This window comes from Pipistrellus kuhlii, unplaced genomic scaffold (genome assembly GCF_014108245.1).
Source record: "Pipistrellus kuhlii isolate mPipKuh1 unplaced genomic scaffold, mPipKuh1.p scaffold_m20_p_14, whole genome shotgun sequence".
Lineage (NCBI taxonomy): Eukaryota > Metazoa > Chordata > Mammalia > Chiroptera > Vespertilionidae > Pipistrellus > Pipistrellus kuhlii.
Window position 1 is genome coordinate 2,723,972 of NW_023425449.1, and position 26,429 is coordinate 2,750,400.

Genomic DNA, 26,429 nt, shown 5'->3' on the forward strand with positions numbered 1-26,429 from the left:
TCTTATTTGACAGTGAATGAATGAGAGAATGTTTAAGTAGAATATTTCCACTTTTTGAACCAAAAAAATATAACCAGATTTTCCTCCTAATGCCACTAATTTCGTTAAAGGCTCTTCCATTCTTCTAATCTCGTGTAGGTAAAAAAATCACGATCTGTCCCATCCTTTTTCTTTATCCGGACAGTCAGCTATGAAATCCTGTTGACTTGACATTCCTATCGCTGCCATTGACGTTAGTCCCTTCCCTCATGCCTACCACGATGACAACCCGCTATTTCTAATGTCCTGCATTCTGCAGCCAGATGAATTATCCTACAACATATCTCTGACCAAGATTATGGTGACTCTTTAATGAGTATCAATCAACTGCAGACAGAGCTGCCTCTGTGAGCTGGCCACAGCTTGAACATGAAAGCCCCTTTTCTGACATCCTCTGCACGGCCACCACATCTTATAGCCAAACCGGCTGCCTGGTATTTGCTCTTGCCAATCCGTTTTCTCGCTTCTCTGACCCTGACTTTCTTCTAGGTGATCCAACTCTGCCTTTCATTACAGTACTAGGTAAAGCTATTTAAATCCAAGTAAGTAATGTTTCTTTTATGTGTGTCCTCCCAAATCTTTAGCATATCACTGGCATCCAAAAATCTTTATTAGAAAAAAAGGAGGAAGAGGAGGAGAGATTGCCTTGAGGGGAAAATGCTTAATTAACTGTACACTGAGTAAGTCTGAGAATAATCATGTGAACCCAAAGTTTCAACAACAAAAAATTACAGCACATTTAAAAGCATTAGAAATATTTTCAGAGGGTTTTGCATATACTGTGCTATGGACAGAAAACATTCTGAAAAGATTAAGGCAGCAGTGGTCGCTGTTTCTGATTTTTTGTAGGCACTCACCTATGGAACCTTTGGCAGCAATGGCGACAGCCTCTAACAGAACCTGAATAATACCTGCTCGAACCCGTGGAGAATCTTTTTTACGAGCATCCAGGTGCCCTAGAATCTCCTGGATCACATGGTGAGAATACTGAGCCTGAAAGAAAAACAAAAACAAAAACAGCCCAAAGACATATGAAAGTTATATGTATCCCAGCAGAATTCATAACAAGACCACGTGACACTTATCGACGTCTAAGAACAGGAGCCAGTACTCATGTTACAGAACAACATGTGGCCATTAAAAATCATCCTCTTAAAGAATAAATATGGATACTGGAAATATTTGGTACCCTGAGTGAAAAACGTAAGTTGCAAAATATTATGTTTAATAAAATTCAATCTGGATTTTTAAGAGTATAAAAGACTAGAATTATATATACTCAAATATTAAAGCTGGCCATTTCTGGCAGAATTCATGAGAAATTTTTATTCTCTTTTTATTTTTCTGAAATTTCATAAAAAACACATACATACTCTCAGAACAAAATGTTGTTAAAAAAAAGACATGACATTTACAGTACCTCTCTCCTACCCAAACTAGATAAATACTACTTTTTATTGTGAATACAAACAATGCTAAACAAAGCTTTAATCTAATCATGAGCCATTATCAAAATGAAAATCTTTTCAATGTGTACCTGATGAAATTGAAATCAAGAAGATATAAAACTTGCAATTTACAACAGACATTTTACCAATTCACATAAATTTGATCAATAACTGTAAATGACGTTGGGATGCAAGTCTAAAAAAACGTTAAGTCTTGTAAATATTATAGCACACCTAGGATATAAATCCTGGTATGACTGACAGTAAAAGCTGTGTTTCTTACAAACTTATCTCCTTTGAATTAATGACTTTTATGGTAAAATCCCACTAATACTGAGAGCTAACTGGTCTGTTCTGGTTTGGAGGGAAGACAAAGGGTCCCTGCAGTAGCCAGGAGTGTCCCAGCACAGCTTACAAAGACCAGGGTTAACACAGGCGCCACTGCAGAGTAGATACTCAATGAATGTCGTTGTTATCAGCTACATCAATGTCACAAATATCAATTCCATTTCTAGTTTATCAGTGAAATATAAGTGCACAATTGTAATTAATAAATGCACAATAACAGCACGATCATACAATCATTTCATTCTTTATATTACCTATTGGCAAATAAAAACAAGTAGTAAATAAAAATAAACGAGACAATTAAATTAAGAACATGTTTTATATCTTATAGCAGCAATGTTCAACCTTTTTCATCTCATGGCACCCATAAATTAATTACTAAAATTCTGTGGCACACCAACAAATGTATTTTTTATCACTCTGGCTAAAAAAAAAAAAGGTATCATTTTGATTTATTCACACTGAAAGGCTATTGTTGTGCTGCCTGCTGTCATTGTTTAAAATCTGGCAATCTAAGGGAAAAGAGGTGGGTGGCCCTGACTATATAGTCAGGTAGGTACTGCCTGTTTTAACAATGCTGTGGGACAGTGTGCGGTGGTACACTGGTTGAAAAATCACTGTCCTACAATGTTCTATAACTCTGATGAAATAATTATCAGCACAGAACCAAAATTACTTACCTGAATGGAATACATTATAATTTTAAAACAGTGAACTGCAAATTCATTGGGATCCCACAGTTTGTGATGATCTAAGTGCCTGTAATTAACAGTAAGAAAATTAATAATTTTTTATTAAACTTATTATTTTCCTTTAGAATCCTTGACATGCAAACCTTTGCAATCAAAAAATTATTTAAAAGAAAGTCAATGTTCTAATTCCAGATATGATATATATTTCCCCCAAATGCCAAATTCTTTCATAAAACACCACCAATAAAAGGCTAGAATATGTATAAGACTTTTAAATACCCAAATGAGCTGGCAAGAAAGAAAAGTCGCTCATTCCAACTCCACAAAAAGGCAAGAATCTGGACAGTTGAGTATGCACTGAAGCCACCGTTTTCTGCTCTGTTCACGCACCTCAACTTGCTAAGACCTGCTGCTCCAGCTAAGCCTACCTCCAAAGAAACCACCCCCATATCCCCAATTCAACTTGAATTCTGTACTTTAACCTGCTATAGCACTTTTTGGCCTTTTCTCATAACTTATATATTGTATTTCATTATAAGTGCATGTCCATTAGCCATCAAGTTTGTTAAGGACCAGGACAGTTTTATTCAGGCATATATTCCCCAAAATACCTGATACCTTACTTGCAGAGGATGTTTAATATTTAATTATCTAAACAGCTAATACATAATTAACTATTTCATTAACATTAATTAATTAACCATCACAGAATTGGGTTTTAAGTCCATCAAACTCTACATGGAATATAGTCCACTTCCATGTTATTTAAGTGCAGTATAATTGGGTAATTTCTACCTTCCAGGCTAGCTCTATAGATTTTTTAAGGCTTTACACTGTACTTTTTGGTAAAAAAACAAAAAACAAAAAACAAAATTAATAAAAATATTAAGATAAAAACTTGAATTCTTAAATCAGCAGGTCTGGTCATTAAAAAGTAAATCTGCCTTTAGTTATAATTGACATCATTTTGATTATTTCTTAGTATATTTTTTATAGACGCAGAGTCCTTAAATTGTATTTTTTTGGGGGGGGAGGGTTTAGGTGGTGAAAATCACAAATCCTTTTGAAAATCTAATAATTCTGATTTTTTAATAAAATTTTGTGGTTTACATATTTTTATAACTTAAGTTCAACTTTGAACCCAAGTATTTCCCCCAAATAAAGACTTCTAGAGGTTATATTCAGACTGCTTTATATATTCCATAAACACATTCTTATAATCAGGAAGGGAAAAGAACAAGGCAAGTGATTAACAAAAGAAAGTCTTGCAAAGACGTGCAGCAATTACACGGAATATTAGTGGTAGCTCTGTCATCTGAAGACTGTTAAGCCAACGCCTTGACAAGGCTGGAAAGATGGTGTGTGCTCGGAAAGCCTCACAGCTCACAATCGTGTTTTGCTGGAGGGAGAATACACGCACCAATCAGAGCTACTGTTCCTGCTCTGACTCAGTCACTGCTAACAAGACCTTTACTCAGAGCACAGGATGTGCCTAGGGCAGCCCGGCCACTGCAGAAAGCAAGCCAGGCAACAAGCTAGCCAATAGGAGGCCTCGACCTCAGAGGTTAGTAAAACGGATACCTGCTGCATGGCCGCTGTTGGTTTTAATAGTTTACGTGGGTATGCATTTCAAGGTCTGTGGGCAGAAATTCAAGATAAATGATGCACCTGGCATCAGCATGTGACTGCACTTCACTTTTAGGGGAAAAAAGCTGGGGAAGCGGTTGGACCAACTCAAATGTGTGGTATGTGACTCAACCCTGCACTCTTCCCATAATGCTACTGTTCCATTAGTAACTCCCTCATACAAGAAATGTACTGTCTGTCTGTGAGTTAACACAGAACACGGCACAGTCACAACCAGGAAAAGACCCAACCACTTACGCAAAAACCGGCCTCACAGCATTATTCATATTCCCAAAAGTCGCTCGGCCCAGCAGCTCTCTGAGACAGTTTTCAGCCAGCACGGCAGGATTCTCCTCTTTGTCAGCTGCCGAGGGAGAAGAAGGAGGGCCTATGCGACTGGAAGGAAAGAGGAATAAAAAACACAAATGTGAGAATCCTAACACTGGTGCCAAAGTTCGAGCAGATTTTACTTCTCAGAAATGGCAAAATGACACTTTCTTTTTCTCCCCAAATATCTTAAAGAATGAGCAAGGAATAAACACAGTTTAACCTATTTATTTATTTATTTATTTATTTATTTAATATATTTTATTGATTTTCTTACAGACAGGAAGGGAGAGGGATAGAGAGTTAGAAACATCGAGAGAGAATCATCGATCAGCTGCCTCCTGCACACCCCACACTGGGGATGTGCCTGCAACCAAGGTACATGCCCTGACTGGAATTGAACCTGGGACCTTCCAGTCCGCAGGCCGACGCTCTATCCACTGAGCCAAACTGGTCTTGGCAGTTTAACCTTTTTATTAAGAAAATTATAAAGTAAATAGCTGCTACTATTGTTTTGGTTATTTCTAACTTCATGAAAAGAATGCTGGATCTCTAAAGAATAACAAAAGTTTAGCTATAATTTCTATTTCTTACACTTGTAACTTTAAGTAATACTAATTCAAATAACTATTTGGATGATCAATAATAAATTACAAATAAAGTATAAAATTATTCTAAAGCAAATAAAACTTGAAGTGTATGAGTACAAATCTGTGGTTTACTTAGCCTAGTGTGATCACAAAAGACGAACAATCTTTCAGAAAGGGCACATATTTACCGGTAAACTCAAGTATACAGACCACCTTTACATGATGCTCAAGGCAAAACTTTCTTAGCCTCGTGAGCAAGCACACATACCTTACACAAAGGCAACGCAGCCCCCCTAGCGCCCTTATTCAGTACCTGTCCACCTCCTCTATCTTCTGCATGTTGAACAGCAAGGATGGAACAATTTTATCCATGTGCTGGGGTTCCCAAATGGTAGCCCGAAGTTCATCATTAACTGTTTTGCGAACCACACCTTGAATACCCCTGATTCCAGCAATTCGAATTCTATAAAAGAGAAAATGGAATCATGAAAAAAGTTATAAACAAGTCTGCTTGTTTAGCTAAGAGAATGAATCCCAAATAAATATTGTTATCTCAAGTCAATAAAATGAAAACAACACAAGTCTAAGAAATTAAAATCTCAGCAATCTAAGATGGACAAAGAAATGAGGAGCTCCGAAAGAGGCTTCCTTTCAGTGCTATCCTTTAAAAGTCAGCATGTAAAGTCCAAAAGGACCGTCATGGTCTACATATAATTTCAATAAGAGAATCCAATCAAAAGCATTAGTTTTCCTAAGAGGATGATGATAATTGAAGCAATGAGCTAGATTCTCTCCATTTCTCGCCTAGACAGCTCGGAAGCTGTGCAAAACAGGATTTCACTCTTTCTGAGCACTGAGTGCTCCTTCAGACTTCTCTTCCTGCTGCCTCCCAAGGCCCTTCCCGCCCAGAGCCCTTCTAGATGGAGGACTGCAAGACCAAGCTGGTTCCTTAAAGGTCTGACAAATGAGAACTACCACAAGGGGTGCAGACAACCTCAGCCATATATACATATCCGTCCCTATATATCTGTGTGCACTGACATTTACATTATCGTGTGCTTCTGTGACTTAATATTCATTCCTCAGGGAGACAATGCAGCCCACCCTTCAATCCTGATCCACAGCCCCAACTTCCTCACTCTTCCTTATATAAAAAGATCTATAGGTTCTTCTAGAATAAAAAGTGACCAGAATATAGAATGGTAGCCTATTGGCCCTAAAGCATGTTTCCTCTGGCCAAATCTGGTGACTTTCTTTTTCACTACAACCAAAAACATTCACCACTGAAGGTTTATTCAAGTCATCCAGCACTGTCTTCCAACACCTACAAGTAGGGTTAGAGAATGGCAGCTATGGGGAAGAGGGTGGTAGCCCTGGGGAAATGACACAGGCCTTCCGGGGAGCAGATGGAGAATGGGAGCTGCAGTAATACAACACTGAGCAGGTGAGAAAGTGAACTGGGAGATGCGAGACCAAGTTTGCCTGTTTTCAAGTTGTGTCTATTCGTGCTGCTCCCTAAGCATAAAGTCTCCTACGGCTATCACAAGTGGGCAGGCCTGACGTTACTACAAGGTGGCTGCTTTATGCACCTGCTGTTACTCCTTGGGTGATGACAAGGTGGAGCAAACAAGATGACACAAGAATGGTGGCTGGTGCCTCGTGACACAGGAGCCTAAAAGAGTACAGCAGAGCGAGCTGCCCCTGTCTGAAGGAGGTGAGACTACCTATAGCTACCACAGCCGCACAGCTGGCATCCATTCAGGTCTAGTATCTGGTCTAACCAATATATTCTAGTCATGACTTCAAAGAAATTTTATAATTTCCTCATCAGTAAACTAGACCAACTGTCTTACCGAAAGCATAGAAATGTTTGAATGAATTAAGGTTTAAATGAATTAATTCATGTAAAGTGCTTAGTCAATAAAGGGTTAAACAAATTGCCCAGAGTAAGCACCCAATAAGTGTTAGGTAAGCACTGTGATGATGATGATGTTAATGATTATTTCTACCACAGTTGAGGTTGCTCAGGAATTTAGAGTTTAAGACTGTGATACCTGACTTTACGTGTGGGAACTGCTCCTGCAAGACAAATATTTTAAGAAAATCTTAACAGTTATCAGACCCATTCCCCATTTCCTACTGCACAGGCCGAGTTCTATCTGATAGGGTTTGCTAAAATTAAAGGGATTGATAATAAGTTTCTCAGCTAAAACCTAAAGAGGAATACAAATATCCCTGAAGAAAACAAAAGAGCTTTGACTTAGGCAGAGCAGGAAAAAATCTAGTCCGGGAAGTATGGTAAAGCATTTTAGTTTACTCACTTGTTTTACAGGCACTGCAAATGAAATGTTGTCATTTGGAATTTCAATTACCACAAAATACTAGAAAAACCTACAATCAGAAAAAAGAACTACAAGGCTCTCTCATTTGTGTATAGAAAATGTCAAACTTCTTTTTGTAGACATTAATGAAAACTGTTACATGAAAATGTTCAAGACAAGATCTTTCAGTAGGGGGCGCTACATACTTAAAAATACGATAATGTAATAAAATTTGGAATTTCCTAAACACATCCCTTCATTGATTTTATGGATCTCATCAACACTTTTCACCTACACTGGTTTATATGTGAAACTCACCTTAATCAAAATTTAAGAAATGTCTATGTGCAGTTTATTAATCCTTATACTACTAAACTGAAAAAAACACACACAACACTATACGTTCTGAATAATTTCTGTATTTTAAAAGAAAGTAAAATTGTTATAATCTTTAAAAAATTGCCATTTTCTTTAGCTAATTTTCATACTTTTTGCCCCATTAACTTTTTAATGTCAGCCCCTGAAAACAGAGAACAGTTTTATAGAACATTTTTAACGTCCTTTAGGGATAAAAAGAGGTATTTTAGTGGAGACTGGGAGACATAGGAAATTAATTATTATAAGATAGTTACCTTTACATTTCTAAGGCTTTACCCTATAATAAAGTCTAAATGGCCTTGAGGAAAAATTATATACAGCATCCCAGACAGAAACAAATCTATCTGAAATCTCTCAGCTTTCTTTCTCCCAAGTTAACTTTTATACTTGCTTTTGCTTGTGTAAACCAACACTGTAGGTTATATACTAAAAGCTAGTTAGTGGTTTTTTTGCACATTCCCTTATTTATTTTAAAAGAAACAGTAAAAATTATAAAGCATGCTAAATCTTGCTAAACTGGCCCGACATAACTATGAATTCAGGTTAGTTTCTTTCTTTCTAGTGTATTATGGAAAAGCTCAAATTCCTTTATTTACCAGGGTAATTTTTATTTTTAATTCTTAACTTTCAGCTATATGTAGACTGTGTTTGCAGATAAGTATTTGATTCCAAATTATTACTAGGTTGTATTTAGAAAAAAAGTTTAAAAATGCTCCAATTAGTTATGAGAACCTGAGATTGACAGTGACTAGTAATATACCATTCACTCTATGCATTCATTCAAAAGGCACTTACTGACAGCCTACTATATGCCCAGTACAATTTCAAGTGTCAGTGAGACAGCAGCTCTCAAAATAAGGCTGCTGCCCTCCTGGAGTTCAGAGTCCACAGAGAGCAGAAGACAGAGTAACTGAGATGGGATGGGAGGGTTAATATTTGACAAAGAAAAGGTGGCCAGGGCAGGACTCTCACGATGAGGCGACATTTGCAGAAATGTGAACTAAGGTAAGAAGGGTGCCCAGGAGGTATCCTACAGAGACCACGCAGTCAGAGGTGCTGGTGTGTTCCAGAAGCGGCTGGCTAGAGTATGGGAGGAAGAAAGCTAGGCTGACAGGCTCTGACACTGGGGTGGGGGTGGGGGGCGCACTCTGAGTTACAGTAAAGACTGAACTTTATTTTCGAAGAGTTAAGAAACCATGCTCAATTTTGCTACTTCAGTCAATTCTTCTAACAGCAACAGGAAGTTGTACTTCAGGAACAAAGCATGCATTTTCACGTTTCCTTTAGTAATCCTTATGTAATATATAAGCACGGTACTCATTAATAAATCGCGCTATGGCTTTAAATTATAAAGTTAACCAATACATACTCCGTTCGTACGTCTGGATCACTATGGCAGGAATGACACATGGCACTGAAGCGAGATACAAAGAAGTCATAACGTCTGTGATAGGATGGCGTGTCTTCTTCAATATTTGCAAATTTGACAAACTAAAGAAAATAAATATAAACATGTTACCACCTTTTGAAAGTGGACCAAACACATTTACTTTCATTCATTACTTGTCACATTAACAAGCAATGTCCAATTAAGAAGCAATTATCATAAATACCACATACAGATACAAAAAGAATTTTGAACAAAGAATGTTAGAAAATCAAGGCTGCAGCATTATATATATTAATATAACTGGCTAATCCAGCTCCTGTTGAGTGAATGAGCTGCCTCTCTAGAACAGGGGTGGGGAAGGTCCGGCCCCTGGGCTGCATAAGGCCCACAAAATCATGTGGCCTGGCCCTGCCAAGGCATGAGGGGTGAGTTAGTGAAATGTCTGACCCAATGCAGCAGGCTTCTTTCTTTCTTTCTTTCTTTAATATATTATATTTTATTGAATTTTTACAGAGAGGAAGAGAGAGGGATAGAGAGTTAGAAACATCGATGAGAGAGAATCATCAACCAGCTGCCTCCTGCACCCCTCCCCCCCCCTCCAACTGGGAATGTGCCCGCAAACATGCCCCAGATCGGAATCGAACCCAGGCCGACGCTCTATCCACTGAGCCAAACCGGCTTCGGCAGCAGGCTACTTTTTAAGCTGATAATTCTGTATGGCCCTCAGATGACGTTATAAACATCCCAATGGCTGTGAGCGGAGAAGAGGTCCCCACCCCTGCACGCCTAGAAGGAAAGGTGTTGCTCTGAAGCTCGCCTGCATTTCCTGGGAGCCAGATTTCGCAAGGAGCACCAGCAAAGCCAGCGACAAAGGGACCGCATCGCCTCCATCGGTACAGGTGCCAAATGCCCGACCACAGCGTGTGCCTGTCCCAGCTGAAGTGTTCTCAGAGACTAACTCTGAATATGCTAATTAAACTTAAAATCCTAATTACTCACAGAGTTTGTTCCAAGAACTTGAAGCTTTGGTTCCCCTGATTCCAGCAGCTTTGCTACCATATGAAGAAAGCTTTCTACAAATGGCTTGATGCTTTGAGAATGGCAAGCCATGAGAAGTTGGTCCAATGCCTCCATAGCGATTAAGACATACCTACGCATGAGAGAGGAACAATGTCAAAGCCCTTCTAGCTGTCTTAAATCTAAGTGCTTGTCACTGGAAAATTTAAAATAAGTTGATTCAAATGACAAAACACAGCAGGGCGAATGCAGTAGTTTCTGGGTGAAGTCTCCCTGCTCACAGCCGTGAGGGCTTAGGTTATGAAACAGCCCTCATGCTGAGACAGGAGCGCCCGCCGGCACTCCTGCCTTTCTCCTCCTGCCAGAACTCTGCCTCAGTTCTTTAATGTGACCTTTGCGTACATTTGTCTCTGCAAACAGGACATTTTGTTTTCCAGGTTTTTAGCCATATTTCTCTGTAACCATAAATATCATAAGCAATGAGCCTAGATTTCCAACATAATCTATATTTGTAAATGTGAATATATAAAACATTACCAGCAACAACAGAAAAATGTCCCATAAATGTTACCTTACAATTCACTGAATTTTAAAGCTTGAACTAAAAATTCAAATTCAAATTCAGACTTTAGTAAGCTTTGCTTCAACAATCAACTATAAAACCATTTGTATCAAGACACCCAAAAATGTTCTCCGTGGTAACAACTGGGAGAAATGCAATAATCACTTGGGAACAGAGTACCCTAAAAACCAGAATCACAGAATAATATGGGAACATAGTTACTCCAATTATGCAGGTTATAACTGTTCACGCCCAGAGAATGGATTAGGTAGACTTACTTATAGGTGGTTGTACACCACGCACCATTTCAAATCAGCATGCTTACAGCTTCTGAACCTTAGCATCCAAGCCCACCACAGTTCTCTTATTACTCTTCCCACAGGTAAAACTGAACTGTGTTCCACAAATCAGTTAACAGGATCGTTCTTTTTTTTTTCAATTTAGACATTGTTTTTTAAATTACTGTGTCAGACTAACAGAGTAAGGGAGTCAATTTCTACTATTACCATTAAGAAGTCTCAGAAATTAATGATGCTTCAGCTAAAGGCAACTCCGTTAACTAACATGAGTCTATTCTTAAAATCTGCGCACCAGGAAAGAAAGAAAAGCTGCAGCATCTATATGATATGACACATTTCCTAGTGTGGTAATACAGTGTCTTATCCTCTACCTATCACTTTTGCCTGACTAGATAGCAAAATTTTAATGAGGAATAGTTTATATATATTAAACTGCACCCGTGAATCAACATGTATGTTCCTCCCACATGTTCTTGTAGCTCATGGTACTTACCCTTACACTCATCTCTACTATCATGAGTCGTCACATCCGTTTTTCAATCTTAAACAAATGCTAATCAGGTGCTAACTTGTGATGGACACCAGGAATCAGCAAAATAAGTTAAAGGATGAATTTAATTAACCTACGGAGAATTTTCCAAGATACAGTATTAGCAGCAATGACTTTCCTTACCCAGAACGATGTCTGACAACATCCCTGCTCAACCTTTCTGCCAGGTAAGAACCAATTCGATCCAGTTTCTCTGGAGCAGACACTGCATAAAATGTCAGTTTTTCCATATCAGCTTTAACAAGGCCATCCTGAAAATATAACAAGTTAAACAGGTTAACTATGTTTTCATGCTTATTTTCTTTTTATTTCTAAGTATTGCTTACTGCATATTTCCCCTTTCTGGATTGGTAACTAAACCATATTTATGCTGAACCTTTCTGGACATAGCTTTCTTAATGCTAATATTCACAATTCTAGATACATAGAATTTTAAAAAGTTAAAGAAATGCCCCATTTACACAAAGCATTGAAATATACCTTCATAAGCAATGAATTACTCTAACACATCATCATTTAACATGGCTGCATCTCATCCACTTTTTTTTTTTTTTTTACCCCTTACCAATTTTAATGAGGAATAGTTTATATACAATAAACTGCACCCGTGTATATACAATTTGAAATATGACAGCTGTATACATCCTCAGAACCCCCAGGAACAAACAAGATACAGGCTATTCCCATCATTTGCAAAAAGATGCTTCATGACCTTCCCTCTCCGGTGACCACTGCCCTGCTTTCCTCGCCATGAATCAACATGTATGTTCCTCCCACATGTTCTTGTAGCTCATGGCACTTACCCTTACACTCATCTCTACTATCATGCTTCGTCACATCAGTTTTTCAATCTTAAACAAATGCTAATCAGGTGCTAACTTGTGATGGACACCAGGAATCAACGTGAGCAAAGAACTGTGTTAATTCACTTAATCCCCATGAGATCCTTATGAAATCAGTACTATTTATAACTTCTACTTCACAATGAGGCACTGACCATATTGCTACTAATTTTAAAAAATGGGTTGGTTATCTGTCCCCTCACTACAGAGCTCTCTAAAGACAGGGACACTGTGACTGAAGCCCTCTGTGCCTGGGCACTTACTATCTGATCCATTTTGGATAGAGAAGATTTGTTTTGTTTAATAAGTAAAAATTAAGAAAGGTGGAATAATATGGGAACGTAGTTACTCCAATTATCCAGGTTACCTATGCAGGCAAGGTTCATGTAAATCTTTTTTAATTTTCTTCTACAAATTGCTAATTAGATAAACATTATCTAAATACTTGGTAAATATTATTTCTGTAATCACTCTCTAAGTTATCTGTCATCATTCCCATGGTCAAGTTTTCAAAGCTCCCTCCCCACCCACAAGTAAAAGTGCATAAAGCAGACAGCCTGCCTGTCAATCCCATTCCTCTGTATCTGGCCTCCACCTCATCTTTAGTAACCATTTGTCTCAGACGACTGAGAGAAATGATCTGAATATTCAGCCCATTAAATAACATTACTGGAATTTCCAATCAGAAATTGTGCAAAACATAATTACCACCCAACACTCTACAATTTGAAGGCTCTTGATCCCAAATGTGCCTCTCTCTTGCTTTCCCATGCCTTTTCTCTCACAGGGCCCATCACTTGCAACAAAGAGACTAACCTCGACTTCTCCAGATGGTGTACATCCTGCAGAGCTCACAAAGCTTTCTTTTCATTTCTCTGAGAAAGCTTCCCAGAGATTGCCAGCCCAGTGATGCCTCCCCTGCTTTCTGGGGGAAAATACCACCTGCTTCACATAACTTCTCCACTTTCTGAATAACGCACCGGGACTTACTATTTAGTCTGTTTTGCTCTACATCAATGGATAGAAAGCTCCTTACAGGCAGGAACCACATCTGAGGGTTTTATATGCCACACATTATGCAGAGTATCTGGCTGCCAGTGGCATTAACTGATTAGCCTCCTCTCAATAGTTGAATGTTTAAATTAGATTTGACTAAAAATGAGATATAGCTTGAGATATGTAAATTAATGTTAAGATATCCAAAAGGTTTCTATAGTTGGCTACATTTTAAAATAAAACAAATTCTGGAAATCAGACACATGTTAACAATTTTTATTCATGTCCATTAACACAAGTCTAAAAAAGTCTTGGAAAATTTAAACTAAACCCAGTTGCTTAAAACCAGTAATCTTCCACAGTAAAGTGACTTTTATAAAAAATTTACAAGAATTTCAGTACAAGGAGGACAAACTCGCCCAGAGGGTTCTTACTTTACATCTCAACTCTCTTCTCAAAACTGTGTTCTTTGAGTCTTTGCTTCATTTATTCTTGCTTATTCTTTGAGTCTTTGCTTCATTTATTCTTGCTTCATTTCCTTCAGCCTTTCTTTTCCCAAACCCAAATCAGCGGCCATTCCAACCCACTCAAGCAGCACCCCCTGTGCTTCCTGTCGCTTTCATGCCATACTGTAACTGCCAATTTACTTGTCTAGGAGTGTGGGGAGAGCAGAGCCATGTCTGTGTTCCCAGATACAGTCCTAGCATTTTATACAAATAACCTGGCACCAGTTCATAACATTTTGATGAGTATTACTTAAATTCAGGAGCTATGGAGACAAAGAATATCACCTATCCACCATTTCAAAGTCATGCCTAATCTATGAGAAGGATCTAAAAATTCGACAAGCAGGCATTTTAAAGAAAAAGGAGAAGTATAAAATAGTAGTGTACATGGTGAGATTCAGGAGTAAAAGTAGAAAAATGAAATTAGGGACCCCTTAGGAAGGTCAGCAGAGTAAGGATGGCAGCAAAGAAAAGGACAGTAGATGTGGATCAAATTACCTTTGGGTCTTCAGGGAATATGTTGTCCACCAGGCGTTTGTAGCGAGGACGCAAAGCAGAACAGCAGCAACACACTCCTGTTCAAAAGAGAATAAGAGCACAGAGTACCGTGTTATTCATATTGTAAATGGACTCAGAAACTAAGCTTCTGCATTTTAATGGGTTCTTTAAAATAAAGGGGAAAGTTCAAAATGCCACAAACAAAAAATAAAGTATGCAAATTCAATTATTGATTAAGAAATGAAAAAGTTAAATTCTTCTCCCCTCTCCAAAGACACCAGGTCAAGATGAATATACTAATGAGTTATTCCAAAGTTCCAGACCAAATTGTTTAGGAGCGTGTGTGTAAATGTACACACATATACACACAACACCTGCCAACTTCATCCTATAAAGCAATTACATAATTTGTACCTCCTCTACCTCTTCTCAGATCTCATCTCATATTACTCTTCACATCCCTTACACTCCAAACCCCCCCAAACTCCCCTGCTGACCAATCCACTCAGCTCAGGCCACGGTGGTCTTAAAATGATAGTTCTCTCCTAGAGCAGCTGGTCATAGTAGTGAATATTGTATCTACATAATGATCATATAAGGAACACATAGATGGGAAAACAAGCTCAAAGGTGAGTCCAGGAATTTTTAAAAGCCCTCAAAGGCTGCTGTACAAGTCTCAGTTGTTGGTGTCTTAGAAGGAGCAAGGGGTCTGGATCCAGAAGCCCTGGGCTCATTCCAATTCTTTAACTCAAGCTCCTACATGGCCCCAGGGAAAGCAATCTGCTCTCTGGAAGAACTATGTAAGTGGGAAGGATCAGTTTTCTTGTTCTGCAAACCAATAACTTAATAGCAATATTGGTCCTGAATCATTATAAATTTATTCTAATAACTGATGAAACTGGGATATATGTATCGCTGTATAAGTGGGCATTTGTATGTATTTAAAAACCAAAGTATGGGATGAGGGAACACTTGAGCAACAAGTTAAAAGAACTCGTATCTAAGTAGACATCTGCTACTCTCTTATCAAGTAACGTTATGCAAGAGACTTGTCCAGATCTCCCTCTGCTCTCGAAGTCTACATCGTTCCCGCATGCAGTCATACCCATCAGCCGAGTGCCCAGCACAGGGCCAGACAAGGTCCAGATGTACAGCAGAGTGAAGCCATGAAAAGTAATGTGAAAGCAGGCCAGTTAAGATTCATACGGCATCTTCAGAAATCATAAAACATGCATGCACAAACTTATACACATAAATAATGCATACGTTATTTAACATACTCACAAACTAGTGAGGTATTGTAATTGCAGCAGAACTGACCACGTAATTCTCTCAACAGCAGTGGCTGGTGAGAACCCAATATCTAATTCTACAAGCCCAGGCTCTTTCCACAACACACGATATTAGTGGTCAAATCACTCAACTGCCACATATTTCATTTGCACCCACTATGTGGTTTCATGCTAGACGCCAAAGATACAGGAAAGCATGAAAGACACAAGCTCCTTGTCCCTGAGTTTATAAACCGCCATTAAAAAACACACAAACAAAAACAAACAAACAAAAAAACAGTGAATAACTCAGCAGTGTGTACTTAGGCAAATAATATAAAATGCTATTCATTGTTTAGGATGCTTTTTACTTTAATAGAAGGAAAAACAAATGCCGGAGTGCATTAGGGGATTTTTTCCCCCCTTCATATTAATTAACACCAAAAACACCTGCACTCTTTTTAGAGTCCAAAATCAAAACACAGGTCTGATTATTACAAAGAAAATCAAGGGTAATAGCCAAATAAGCCAAAGTCAGATTTCTGTGTTCACTATACGTAACACAAATATACTTCAGATAAATGTTAAGGCACTGAAATAACTTAAAACCAAACTTCTCACAGGGCACTAAGCCCTAGCCAAGGCACTGCTACACTGAAAGGAGATGACAGTCTGGTAAGAAAATAGACACTTTGCTAACACTGATCTGAGGCCAAACAGTAAATTCAGATCGCTGTCACAGCAAAGGGGCTAAAAACAAGCCTCAGGGCTTCCCATTTCCATCAGGATGGTGAGTTCCATTATGCTCAGTAGTTAAGGATTCTCAATACATTATGAAGTGTCAGTTACGACACTCTTTGATATTATAAATTGCTTTTAGTTTAAAGAAGCATCAAAAAGTCTGAACTTAAGATACACACATTATCCAGTTCCTAATTTCAGAAATCTTAGCTCTACTGAGGGAGACAGCTGAATAAAAAGGCACAATGCCAAATAGGCAGCATGGGGTTAAAGGGCATGGGCCCTGGAGACAGACAGACAGACCTGGGGTGGGCAGGTTACTTTCCCTTCTCATTCACTTCCACAATAGTTACATAGGTATAACCATGCATTTTTCCAATCTACTGGGAAATAAATACAATTACATATGATGTTCTTATGAAGGGTGTAACATACAATAAGCAGTCAATAAAATGCTCGCTATTCCTGGCAGTGCAGTGAGAGAAGCATTACAGGTATTGAGACCCTTGAGCAAGTATTCCCTACAATGGCAAACCCTTGATGTACAGCAACCACCTAAAGCTCCCAACCAGTTCACATGGGACTCACAAAGCTTCCATAACTTCCGCACCCGGCCCGGGACCTGCTGCCCTGGACATGGGTGCAGGGCTGGCCCGCGCACATACCAGCTTTTTCATTGGCTTTGCTCATGCTCGCAGAGCTGGTCACTATCCTCTGGCAAATGAGGGGCGAGGCTCAGGGCACCACTGGTCCCATCACAGTTGGCAAGGAGAGGAGCTGAGATTCCAACATCTCTGATGCCTCCAGAGGCTCACTGCCCACTACATGCAAGTGCTGAACAACTTCTAAATTCCTTAGACATCTGAGCACTCCACATACCACGACCAATGAACACACACACGCAGGAATGTGTCTACCAGATGAGGAATGCACTTCTGTGCAAGACAATAAAGATCACATCAAGTTTCTCCACAAGACTCCGCACACACAAAACAAAACACCCCCTGACCACTGAGCATGACTGAAGAACTTCCTACGATAGAGATATAAAACCGGGTTTGAAATATCCCAGTTCACTCGGGTTTCTATAAAATGAGACCGTACTGAAGATAAGGTTTAAAGGACTATGGCAATAATCACAAAAGAAGTAACTACCGGCTACTAGAAAGAAGAGGATACTGAACACACAAGCATCACAAGAAGAGCGACGGGGACCGCTGGACCTACGCAGGCACAGGAGCGCGGGGGACTCCCGGGCCGGAGGCAGCTCGTAGGGCTTCTCGAGGTCGGCAGCGGGGACCGGGACGTAGTCTCTCATGCTGGCGGGGACTCGCCGAGCTCCCTGCTCCGTCCGTCCTCTGCCCGCTGCAGGCAGCAAGCGCCGGCTCACTTTACTGGAATCGATTAGCAGAGGCACCAGCGTAATGGAACTTCCCCGGCTGGTGACTGACTTCAAGGTAAAGCTATCGAGAACTTGATAATCTCTTTATCGGATTCCGCCAGCAGGGCCAAGCGGCGTCAGCAGGACGGCATTCAAGTATTGGTACTGCTAGTTGAAGAAAAGCAGATTTTCATAAAGTTCAAGTAAGAAAATACAAGTTCTTAAGCCCGTATTCCTTAAAGCATTCCTTTAACCGCCCTCTTCCTACTTCTGACCTCTTCCCAATACTCTTTTCCAAGGAACAAAATGGCCTACGCACATCACCGAAAGCCCGAAGCAACTGGCAAGTCCGAGCAACAGGAATTCTCCCTTCACCTCTAATCCGCCCGGACAGAGGCGCCACTGCACCCCGGAGCACGTGGCCGTCGGAGCCCGGCTAACGGTGCACTCGGGAGGAGAATCACCAAGTGCCAAGTGGAATAACGAAGCTGGGAGAAAATGCAACCGGGCCAGCGTTGGAAATAAAAAAATTATGATCCCCCAAAGTGCAGGCTTATGGGGCAAGCTGTTCAATAAACAGAAAAACCCTTCTACCTGCTGCTCAGGGTTATGAGTTCTAAATTAAAATTAAAATTTCCTACAATGTAGAATTCACTTAAAATGGGTTAATATTTTTTAGTAAAATTTGCATATTCCTGTTAACCAATTCTTTATTTTTTATTTTTAACCATTTCTTTTTTAAACCCCCCAAGACAAGTTTCCTCCTAGCTCCCCTAATACCACATCCATGGGGACTCACCAATGTCCCCTAGCCCTCGCCTCTAACACCTTCCCCTTGATGGTAAGGTTTAGAATTTCTAACCTGTCCTAACAGAGCCAGCCATAAGAGGATTTGAGGAATGGCGCGGAAATCCTCCTGGGATGGATCAGGCACCTGGGCACCCAAAGGTTCTGGAAGAATTCTGCGTCACTGTACGTGGCTAGTCCATCAGTATGTACTTCGAATCTGTGATGACATTTGCTTTCCTATGCAATTCTGGAAGTAGGGGTTTGGGTAATTAATAAAGACCCTTTTACAATAAAAATAAACTACTTATACTTTGAATAACTATATTACTCAATGATAATTTAAATTTAACTGAAATATTAATGTCTGCACTATTAAACTGTTATTAGTCTATTAATGCCTGTTATTAAATACCACTATAGCACTGGGTACTTGTATAAAATTATCCTCGAAATAAAAATAACTTGCCAGCACTGTCACTGGACCTGAAGAATGCTTAGATCCCAGCATGGGAATCAACTGTACGACTTTGGATCAGGTTGATCTTTAAGAGCAGAAAATAACAGTATCTATACCTTCTATTGGATACATAGTAATTGTGTCACCTTAATTAATTCTAAATTGTAATGTATTAGGAATTCATTGACATTTTTAGGGCTCATTAAATGTCATACTTTTAAATAGGGTTTTAGCCCTTCATGCATAGTTCTACTATAACATTTGTAACAATTTATTGTGTGTGTGTGCGTGTGTGTGTGTGTGTGTATATATATATATATATATATATGTGTGTGTGTGTGTGTGTGTGTGTGTATATATATATATATATATATATATATATATATCTGACTTTACCACTAGAACATAAGATACTCCAACATAAAGCCCCTATCTTATCTTATTCATGTTGTACATGTATGAAATATCCAGACACTTATTTAAAAAATGTTGCTTTGCTAAATGAATGCAGACCTAAAGTTCACCGATAGATAAGATGAATTTAATATCTGCTCTAATTTGTGCTGTAAGAATCAAAATAATGACAAAAAAGTATACTGTCCACTAAATAAATGCCAGAACAATATGATTTCTCTGATGTAAAGATGACAATGTCAACTGAATCAGTTTAAACAATTAATGGTTTATTTTTAGGCCAGTCAGTAATCAATAATCAAGGTGAAAAGAGACAGGCTGGTTCTTTTTCTCTATTAGATTTTAAAAATGCATCACTTCCAAGATTCTAGCTTGTAGTGTCCAAAACCCTTTAAGAGTGTGCATCACATATATTCCCTTCAAGGTTATAATTAAAAGTCAAATTACTCATAAAGTTAGTACCAGAACAATACATTCGTTTCATTCTATTAAAAGGATTTAGCATATTACAGTCCCACTCACACACAGCCCTCCCAAGTATCAAATACTGAAGATATAAATATGTATACATACCATATTCATATATAAAGCCTGTACTATGGTTGTTGTTCCTGGACTTTAACACATGTGTACAGGACGTTGTGTTAAGACTATGGGGGGGTCTAAAAGGATCTATTTGAAAAGGCTAAAGTTTAATAATTGCATTTTACAATAACATTTTGACAATGTTTGAAGACAAGGGATGTCCAACATCAAGTGAACCACAAGCCATAAGCGCCACAGTTCAGAGAGGAGGACAAGAGATGTCCAATGTCAAGTGGACCACCAGGCGGAAGGCCACAGTTCGGAGGAGAGAAAGCACCTGCAGCTTGAGTGCGGAGAGGTTTTAGGGAGGACACGGGCCTAAGCTGGAGGCCCCCTGGAAAATGAGTAGAATGAACATAAGGAGAAGCTGGGGACAGAGAATTATGGTCAGATGGAACAACCAAGCATCACTAACTTGGCATGTAAAAAAGCCAAATGACCCAGAGCTTAGAAAGGAAGGAACATGGGAGGCGGCACAAATTTAGCATCGAAAGGGTTTGGTAACTAATTAGATAGGGGGTCAAAGACACAGGAACAAAAATAGTCTTATCTTCAGGAAAGTATTCCTTTTAAAGGGACTGTAATCCATTAGAGAAGTGTTCTATTACCCGGTTCTTTCCACATGTAATTCTATCCCTCCCCTCCATTCATTCTCAGTTTCACTGCTGGATCTTTATTCCCACCCTCTTTATTCCCTTTATGGAAAAGAGGATGACAACGAATAAAGGGAATAAAAGCTCCAGTTCTGTCTGAAAGGATGGCCTTCCTACTGGATTCTAATTCCTGGCTAACCACAACTGTTGGAAACTACTCTGAGTTACTGTCTACAGAAGAAACACTTCCTTCAGTCACCTAGTGTCTGATGTATAGTCCACATGTTTCTTTCCCACTCTTACAATTTTTAATATAACAGTATGTATTAGATAGTCTGCTCCTTACAAAATCAATTTATAGATCTTAGACTTAAATTTGACTTTACTGTGTACATCATACTTAACTGAAAAAAAGTAAGTATTACTTGGAGTAACACAAGGACAAGAGCAACAAAATGTAGAATCATCTGGCCAAGGAAATATATTCTGAAAGATCGCATGTAAAAAGCCTTCTGGGATCATATGAAAAAAATTACTGCAAATATTAAACTCAGAAAATGCAATTCTCTATTCATTTCAACTGATGTTGGCTTAGCTCACAAAACAAGGAAGAAGCCAGCCAGTGGATGACACAGAAACCAGAGCTGCAACCAGGACAGAGCCGTGCTCCCATCCTGTCCCCACCAATGTGAGGGCGGAGCACGTGGCTCCCGGTACTCCCAGGACCATGTCCCGGGCCTGGGTGCCCTCCTCTTCAGACGTGGCAGGTGCCGTCCTGGAGGGAGGACAGTGTTCCTGTGTCCCAGGCTCCAGAGGTAAGTGATTTCACGAGACAGAATTGAAAACTGAAATAGCATATGACTCCCTTGTTTATTTAATAGATAAAATATTAACTAAATGTCATTTATGATGATGTCAGTAGCACTACTGAGAAATGCAAATGGAATCACATTTTTTCCTTATGTAACTGTGTGTGTTTTTAAAGTATGTGAGCAACATAAAACTGATAAAATCTGTGTAAGCTCTGTGGACAGTACCGATGTCAATTTTCTGCTCTGATACTGTACTACAGTTACACAAGATATTACTACTGGGACAGAATGAAGGGACCTACCTGGATACTCTTTTTCGTAACTTCCTATTAATCGATAATTATTTCAAAATTAAAAATGAATAAAATTTTAAAATCATCTGAATATTTCGCAAGATGGGTACGAGTTATTTCAGGCAAAATTAAAAACACCTATAAAATTCCTCAAATACTTAAATTTTTAAAAAAATTTATTTTCTAATTAGTTAGAGAGTAACAAAAGTGTTAAATTTGTGGGGGTGTTTACGACTCCCAAAATTATTTTTAGAACAAATACATTTAATACACCAACAGCATTGATCCTTCTTATAGATTCCACAATGTCCACAGTTTCTATGGCATATGTTAAAGACTCTCATTTGAGTGGAGAAGATTAAGTTTTCTGCTCAAACATTAAAGAAAAAGATAGGTAGCACTCTATGTTTCTGAACAGAATGTGTGTTTTTAAGTTATTTTTCTATCCAAAGTTTGAAGATAGCAAATATAACCTAGCACTTACTGAGTAAGCCAAGCTAAGTAAAAGGTTTAATTTAAAAATATTAAATTACTAATTTAAACTTTCCAGGCTCAATGCTGGATATACAGTCTCCTCAAACTTCTAACTAAAGGTCAGAAACATTTTGTATTCATTCCTTACTCAAGACGTAGGTAACAAAGTCAAAAGCCTAAGACATCTTGAAATTTTCAAGGATTCTTTAAAAACACTCACACACACACACACACACACACACCATGGCCAGTTAGTAATTGAGTTTTTGTTAGGCAATCCAATCTTTTCTAGTCAATGTTCTTAAGTGAATCATAAACCAAAATGTGGTGCTACCATTAAGATTTCAACGTATTACTAAACTTTCCCCAATTTCAATGTCAAGACTTACACTCCCAATTCACGGAAGAAAAAACACAGCAACTTTCCGCAGCATTACACACAACGAACCTGGGACTTTGCGCACAGTTGCAGCCTTCATTTTATTACTGCAATTTAAAAAACGTATTTATTCTTAAAAATTTTAAAGGATTGATTTTAGAAAGTATTTCACTGTTAGCAAATTCTCAAATTGTTAGCAGTGCAATTGTAGATTAAAATTTTAGATTAAAATTTAATCTAAAATTGCAAAAACTCTGCTCACCCTTCCCTAATGTTCCTGGAAGCCCAGGACAGAGTTTTAAAGTTGTTCAGCCTTTAACCTATCAAGATGGCAACAAAGAGAGCAGTAATGCTTTTCATTTAACGGCTCCAACAGCTAGTAAACTTACTTCTAACTAAGTCCGTAAGTCAGCGGAAGTCAGATGTCACAAATGAGCCGCTCCTTCCCACTTCCAGGTCAGAACTGAGCTGGCCCAGTTCCTCCTGCAAAGTCTGTGTGGCCCCAGGTCACTGACAATGGCAAACATGCACACTTCATATCTCATTTTCTCTGCCCAGCGGGAGTGAGACCCACTTAAAACCATTTAAAGTTAACTGCAACCACAGCATGGAGAACTTTGCAGCAAATTGCCAAGACACAAAAAAAGCCAATTAAATAGCAGGGGTGCGAAGAGCAGTTAGCACAATCCAGGAAAACTGCTGCAGTTCAGGTAATGAAAGGAAAAGGAACAGTGAATAACTCACCAACTAAGAACAATAACAAAAAATAATGGCATTTAGGAGGGCAGAGGTCCTGTCAAAGACTGCAGAGCAGAAGGTTTAATGCCTTATTTTAAAATACAGCAATTCAGGGGTACAATGAAAAAAACCTGAATTGTGAAGCCTTCTTTAATAAAAATTAGAATGCTGCTACCTAATAATACTTAGAATTAGCAAGCAGTTAATAAATATGCAAAAAAGAGGATAAGACAGCCTACATGGAAAGAGGAAACGTAACAGTAGTGCCTGTGTGCTTCAGAGCAGAAGTGAGAGCAGGCTCGTTGCAAGAACTGAATGAAGCTGGCAAGCACGAATGATAAGAGTTTTGACAAGTCTGACATATTAATCATAGGAGGGAATATTAACATTCACTCTGTTATCGTGCTTCCTCAGAATTGTGTTCATTCCACAGCACACAATCACTCCACAAAAAGAAAGAGAACCCTACGAACTCCCCACTAAAATAATGATTATCTCAACCTTCAAAGGCCGTGGTCGGCAAACTGTGGCTCGAGAGCTACATGTGGCTCTTTGGCCCCTTAAGTATGGCTCTTCCACAAAATACCACAGCCTGGGTGAGTCTATTTTGAAGAAGTGGCAATAGAAGAAGTTTAAGTTTAAAAAATTTGGCTCTCAAAAGAAATTTCAATTGTTGTATGTTGATATTTGGCTCTGTTGACTAATGAGTTTGGAGACCACTATTCTAGGTTTCATCCTACATAATAAAAGGCTAATATGCAAAATGACCTAACGGCAGAATGACCAGTTGCTATGATGTGCACTGACCATGAGGGGGCAGACCCTCAATGCAGGAGATGCCCCCTGGTGGTCAGTGCACTCCCACAGGAGGAGCGCCACTCAGCCAGAAGCCCTGAGCTGGGCTCACCGCTGGCGGGAGTGGGCCTAAGCCACTAGTTGGACATCCCTCAAGGGCTCTAAACTGGGAGAGTGCATGAATATCATACACTGGGCCTGTAGCAAAATAATAATCAGAAATAATCTTTCTCCTTTCAGAATAAATACCAATGATAAGAAAAAAGCCCCATTATTTTACTTTCTATCCAGGAACAACATAATTCACCAACCATTGCTTAAAGTCATTCAAAGAATTTTGCAATTTCTGGCAAGACAGCAAATGCACTGTTCTCCTAAGCCAGGGGTGGGGAACCTTTTTCCTGCCAAGGGCCATTTGAATATTTATAACATCATTCATGGGCCATACAAAATTATAACAAAAATTAGCCTGTTACATTTGGTCAACCATGTAATTAACTCACCCCGAATGCCTTGGCAGAGCCAGACTAAATGATTTTACAGGCCTTTATGGCCCGCAGGCTGGACGTTCACTGCTCCTGTCCTAAGCCACACAATCAGTCCACACTGTTTGATCAGTCCCAAAATTCTTTTCTATGGGCTAAACGAAGAGCCAGATCAAGGTAAGAGTTTAATGTTTCACTTCGGTTTTTTGAAAGGATTATAAAAATTTTGCAAAAATTATGTTAAAGTTGTAAAAAAATCTTAAGCATCTGGTTGTAGAATAAATGCTAACTGTAGACAATCTGGAAAACACAAATTACGGAAGAGGAACTAAAATAACTCCTTATCCCAGCACCTTCACAGTATAATTTTCAATGGTTACATATTTTATTGTAAGGATGGGCTATAGTCAATGTGTAGCACATCCCCATTATTGGATACTGAATTTTCTGGGGTTTTGCTAGTTTATAAATATTACAGTGCTAGACGACTCAGTGCAGAAACCTGGTGTAGTCTATTTTTAATCATTTCTAAAAGATAGAGTCCAAAGTGAAAGAAATGACTGGGAATGGGATGGATAGAAGCATCATCAGAGCACTGGATAAAATACTGCCAAGTGATTCCCAAAATGGTTGTGCCAACTTAAACTTCTGCCATCTCTCCTGCCTTGGCCTCTTCTCAAAAAACTAAGAATGGAACTCCCATTGATCCAGTGATCCTACTCCTAGGAATGTACCCAAGAAACAAGAAACACTAATCAGAAAGGATATATACACCCCCATGTTCATAGCAGCACAATTTATCATAGCTCAGATTTGGAAAGAGCCTAAGTGCCCATCAGCAGATGAGTGGATTAAAAAACTGTGGTACATCCACACAAGGAATACTACGCTGCGGTAAAAAAGGAGGAATCCTTACCATTTGCAACAGCATGGATGGAGCTGGAGAACATTATGCTATTCGAAATAAGCCAGTCAGAGAAAGATAAATATCACATGCTCTCACTCATTTGGGAATGAAATGAATATAAACTGATGGACAAAAACAGATCCTTTAACTGTGATTGTGACAACATAAACCCAACATTAGTCAAATTCATTGCATGACATATAAAGTCCTTCAAATTCTGGCTCCCATCTCCATCTCCAGACTTATCTCCCACCATCCACATCATCAGAAATGCGGCCCGTGGTCCCGTAAGCGGGGGCAGATTAAGAGATGAGATCTGATAGTAACCACAGTAGTGTTAAGCCAAGGTCACTGTGAGAAAGGAAATTCTTCAACTCTAACTCTGGCAGCACATACTGATAGTGAGTGGGGAGGGTGGAGAGAGGGAGAGGCGATGAACAAACACAGAAGGCTCCACGCCTGTAATATGTGCTCCTTGTGGTTATGAATTACAGGGCCCAGATTTGTGCTCAAGTCCTGCTTCTCCTGCACCTGTGACCTCAGTCAGGTTACTGAAACTTACTGAGGCTCAGTGCCTTGATAAGCAAAATAAAAATAAAACGGATGAGTTAATAAGCTCTAACCTTTCTCCCACTAAAATTCTGAGTCAAGCTTTGAAAATCTTAAAGATCAAAATGTTTCCTAATGATCCTCTGAAGGGGGGAGGATGAAATAAAAGGTTTTAGAGAAATGATGTGCCAAATTAAGGTCTGAGAAAATGGCTCATGGAACAGTCTTGAAATCTGTGCTTACTGACTGTTAATGGCTCCTGTGCACAGCAGCTTCTGTCAGGCATCCTCGCAGGGAGTGCTTTCTGAAGAAGAGTCTAGAGCAGTGGTTGCCAACC

At 39.1% G+C, this 26,429-nt stretch overlaps 1 protein-coding gene across 8 annotated transcripts in view; it reads right to left on the reverse strand.

The window, feature by feature from the left end:
• EFR3A (EFR3 homolog A) overlaps positions 1 to 26,429 on the reverse strand; it is a 53,942-nt gene that overhangs the window by 24,588 nt on the left and 2,925 nt on the right. For 4 of the 8 annotated variants that reach the window (XR_006741531.1, XR_006741530.1, XM_036437539.2 and 1 more), the window contains exons 1-9: positions 17,669 to 17,686; positions 14,430 to 14,506; positions 11,711 to 11,838; positions 10,159 to 10,309; positions 9,139 to 9,260; positions 5,384 to 5,533; positions 4,412 to 4,549; positions 2,516 to 2,594; positions 897 to 1,032 (exon numbers count right to left, since the gene is read on the reverse strand). Coding sequence is in view for 5 of the 8 variants with exons in the window: in XM_036437539.2 (XP_036293432.1) it covers positions 897 to 1,032; positions 2,516 to 2,594; positions 4,412 to 4,549; positions 5,384 to 5,533; positions 9,139 to 9,260; positions 10,159 to 10,309; positions 11,711 to 11,817 (883 nt within the window). In the remaining 3 variants the exon portion in view is untranslated. Of the gene's footprint in view, positions 1 to 896; positions 1,033 to 2,515; positions 2,595 to 4,411; positions 4,550 to 5,383; positions 5,534 to 9,138; positions 9,261 to 10,158; positions 10,310 to 11,710; positions 11,839 to 14,429; positions 14,507 to 17,668; positions 17,687 to 26,429 lie in introns of those variants that run through there. The other 4 variants (XR_004987867.1, XM_036437540.2, XM_036437541.1 and 1 more) reach the window with 2 other exon arrangements.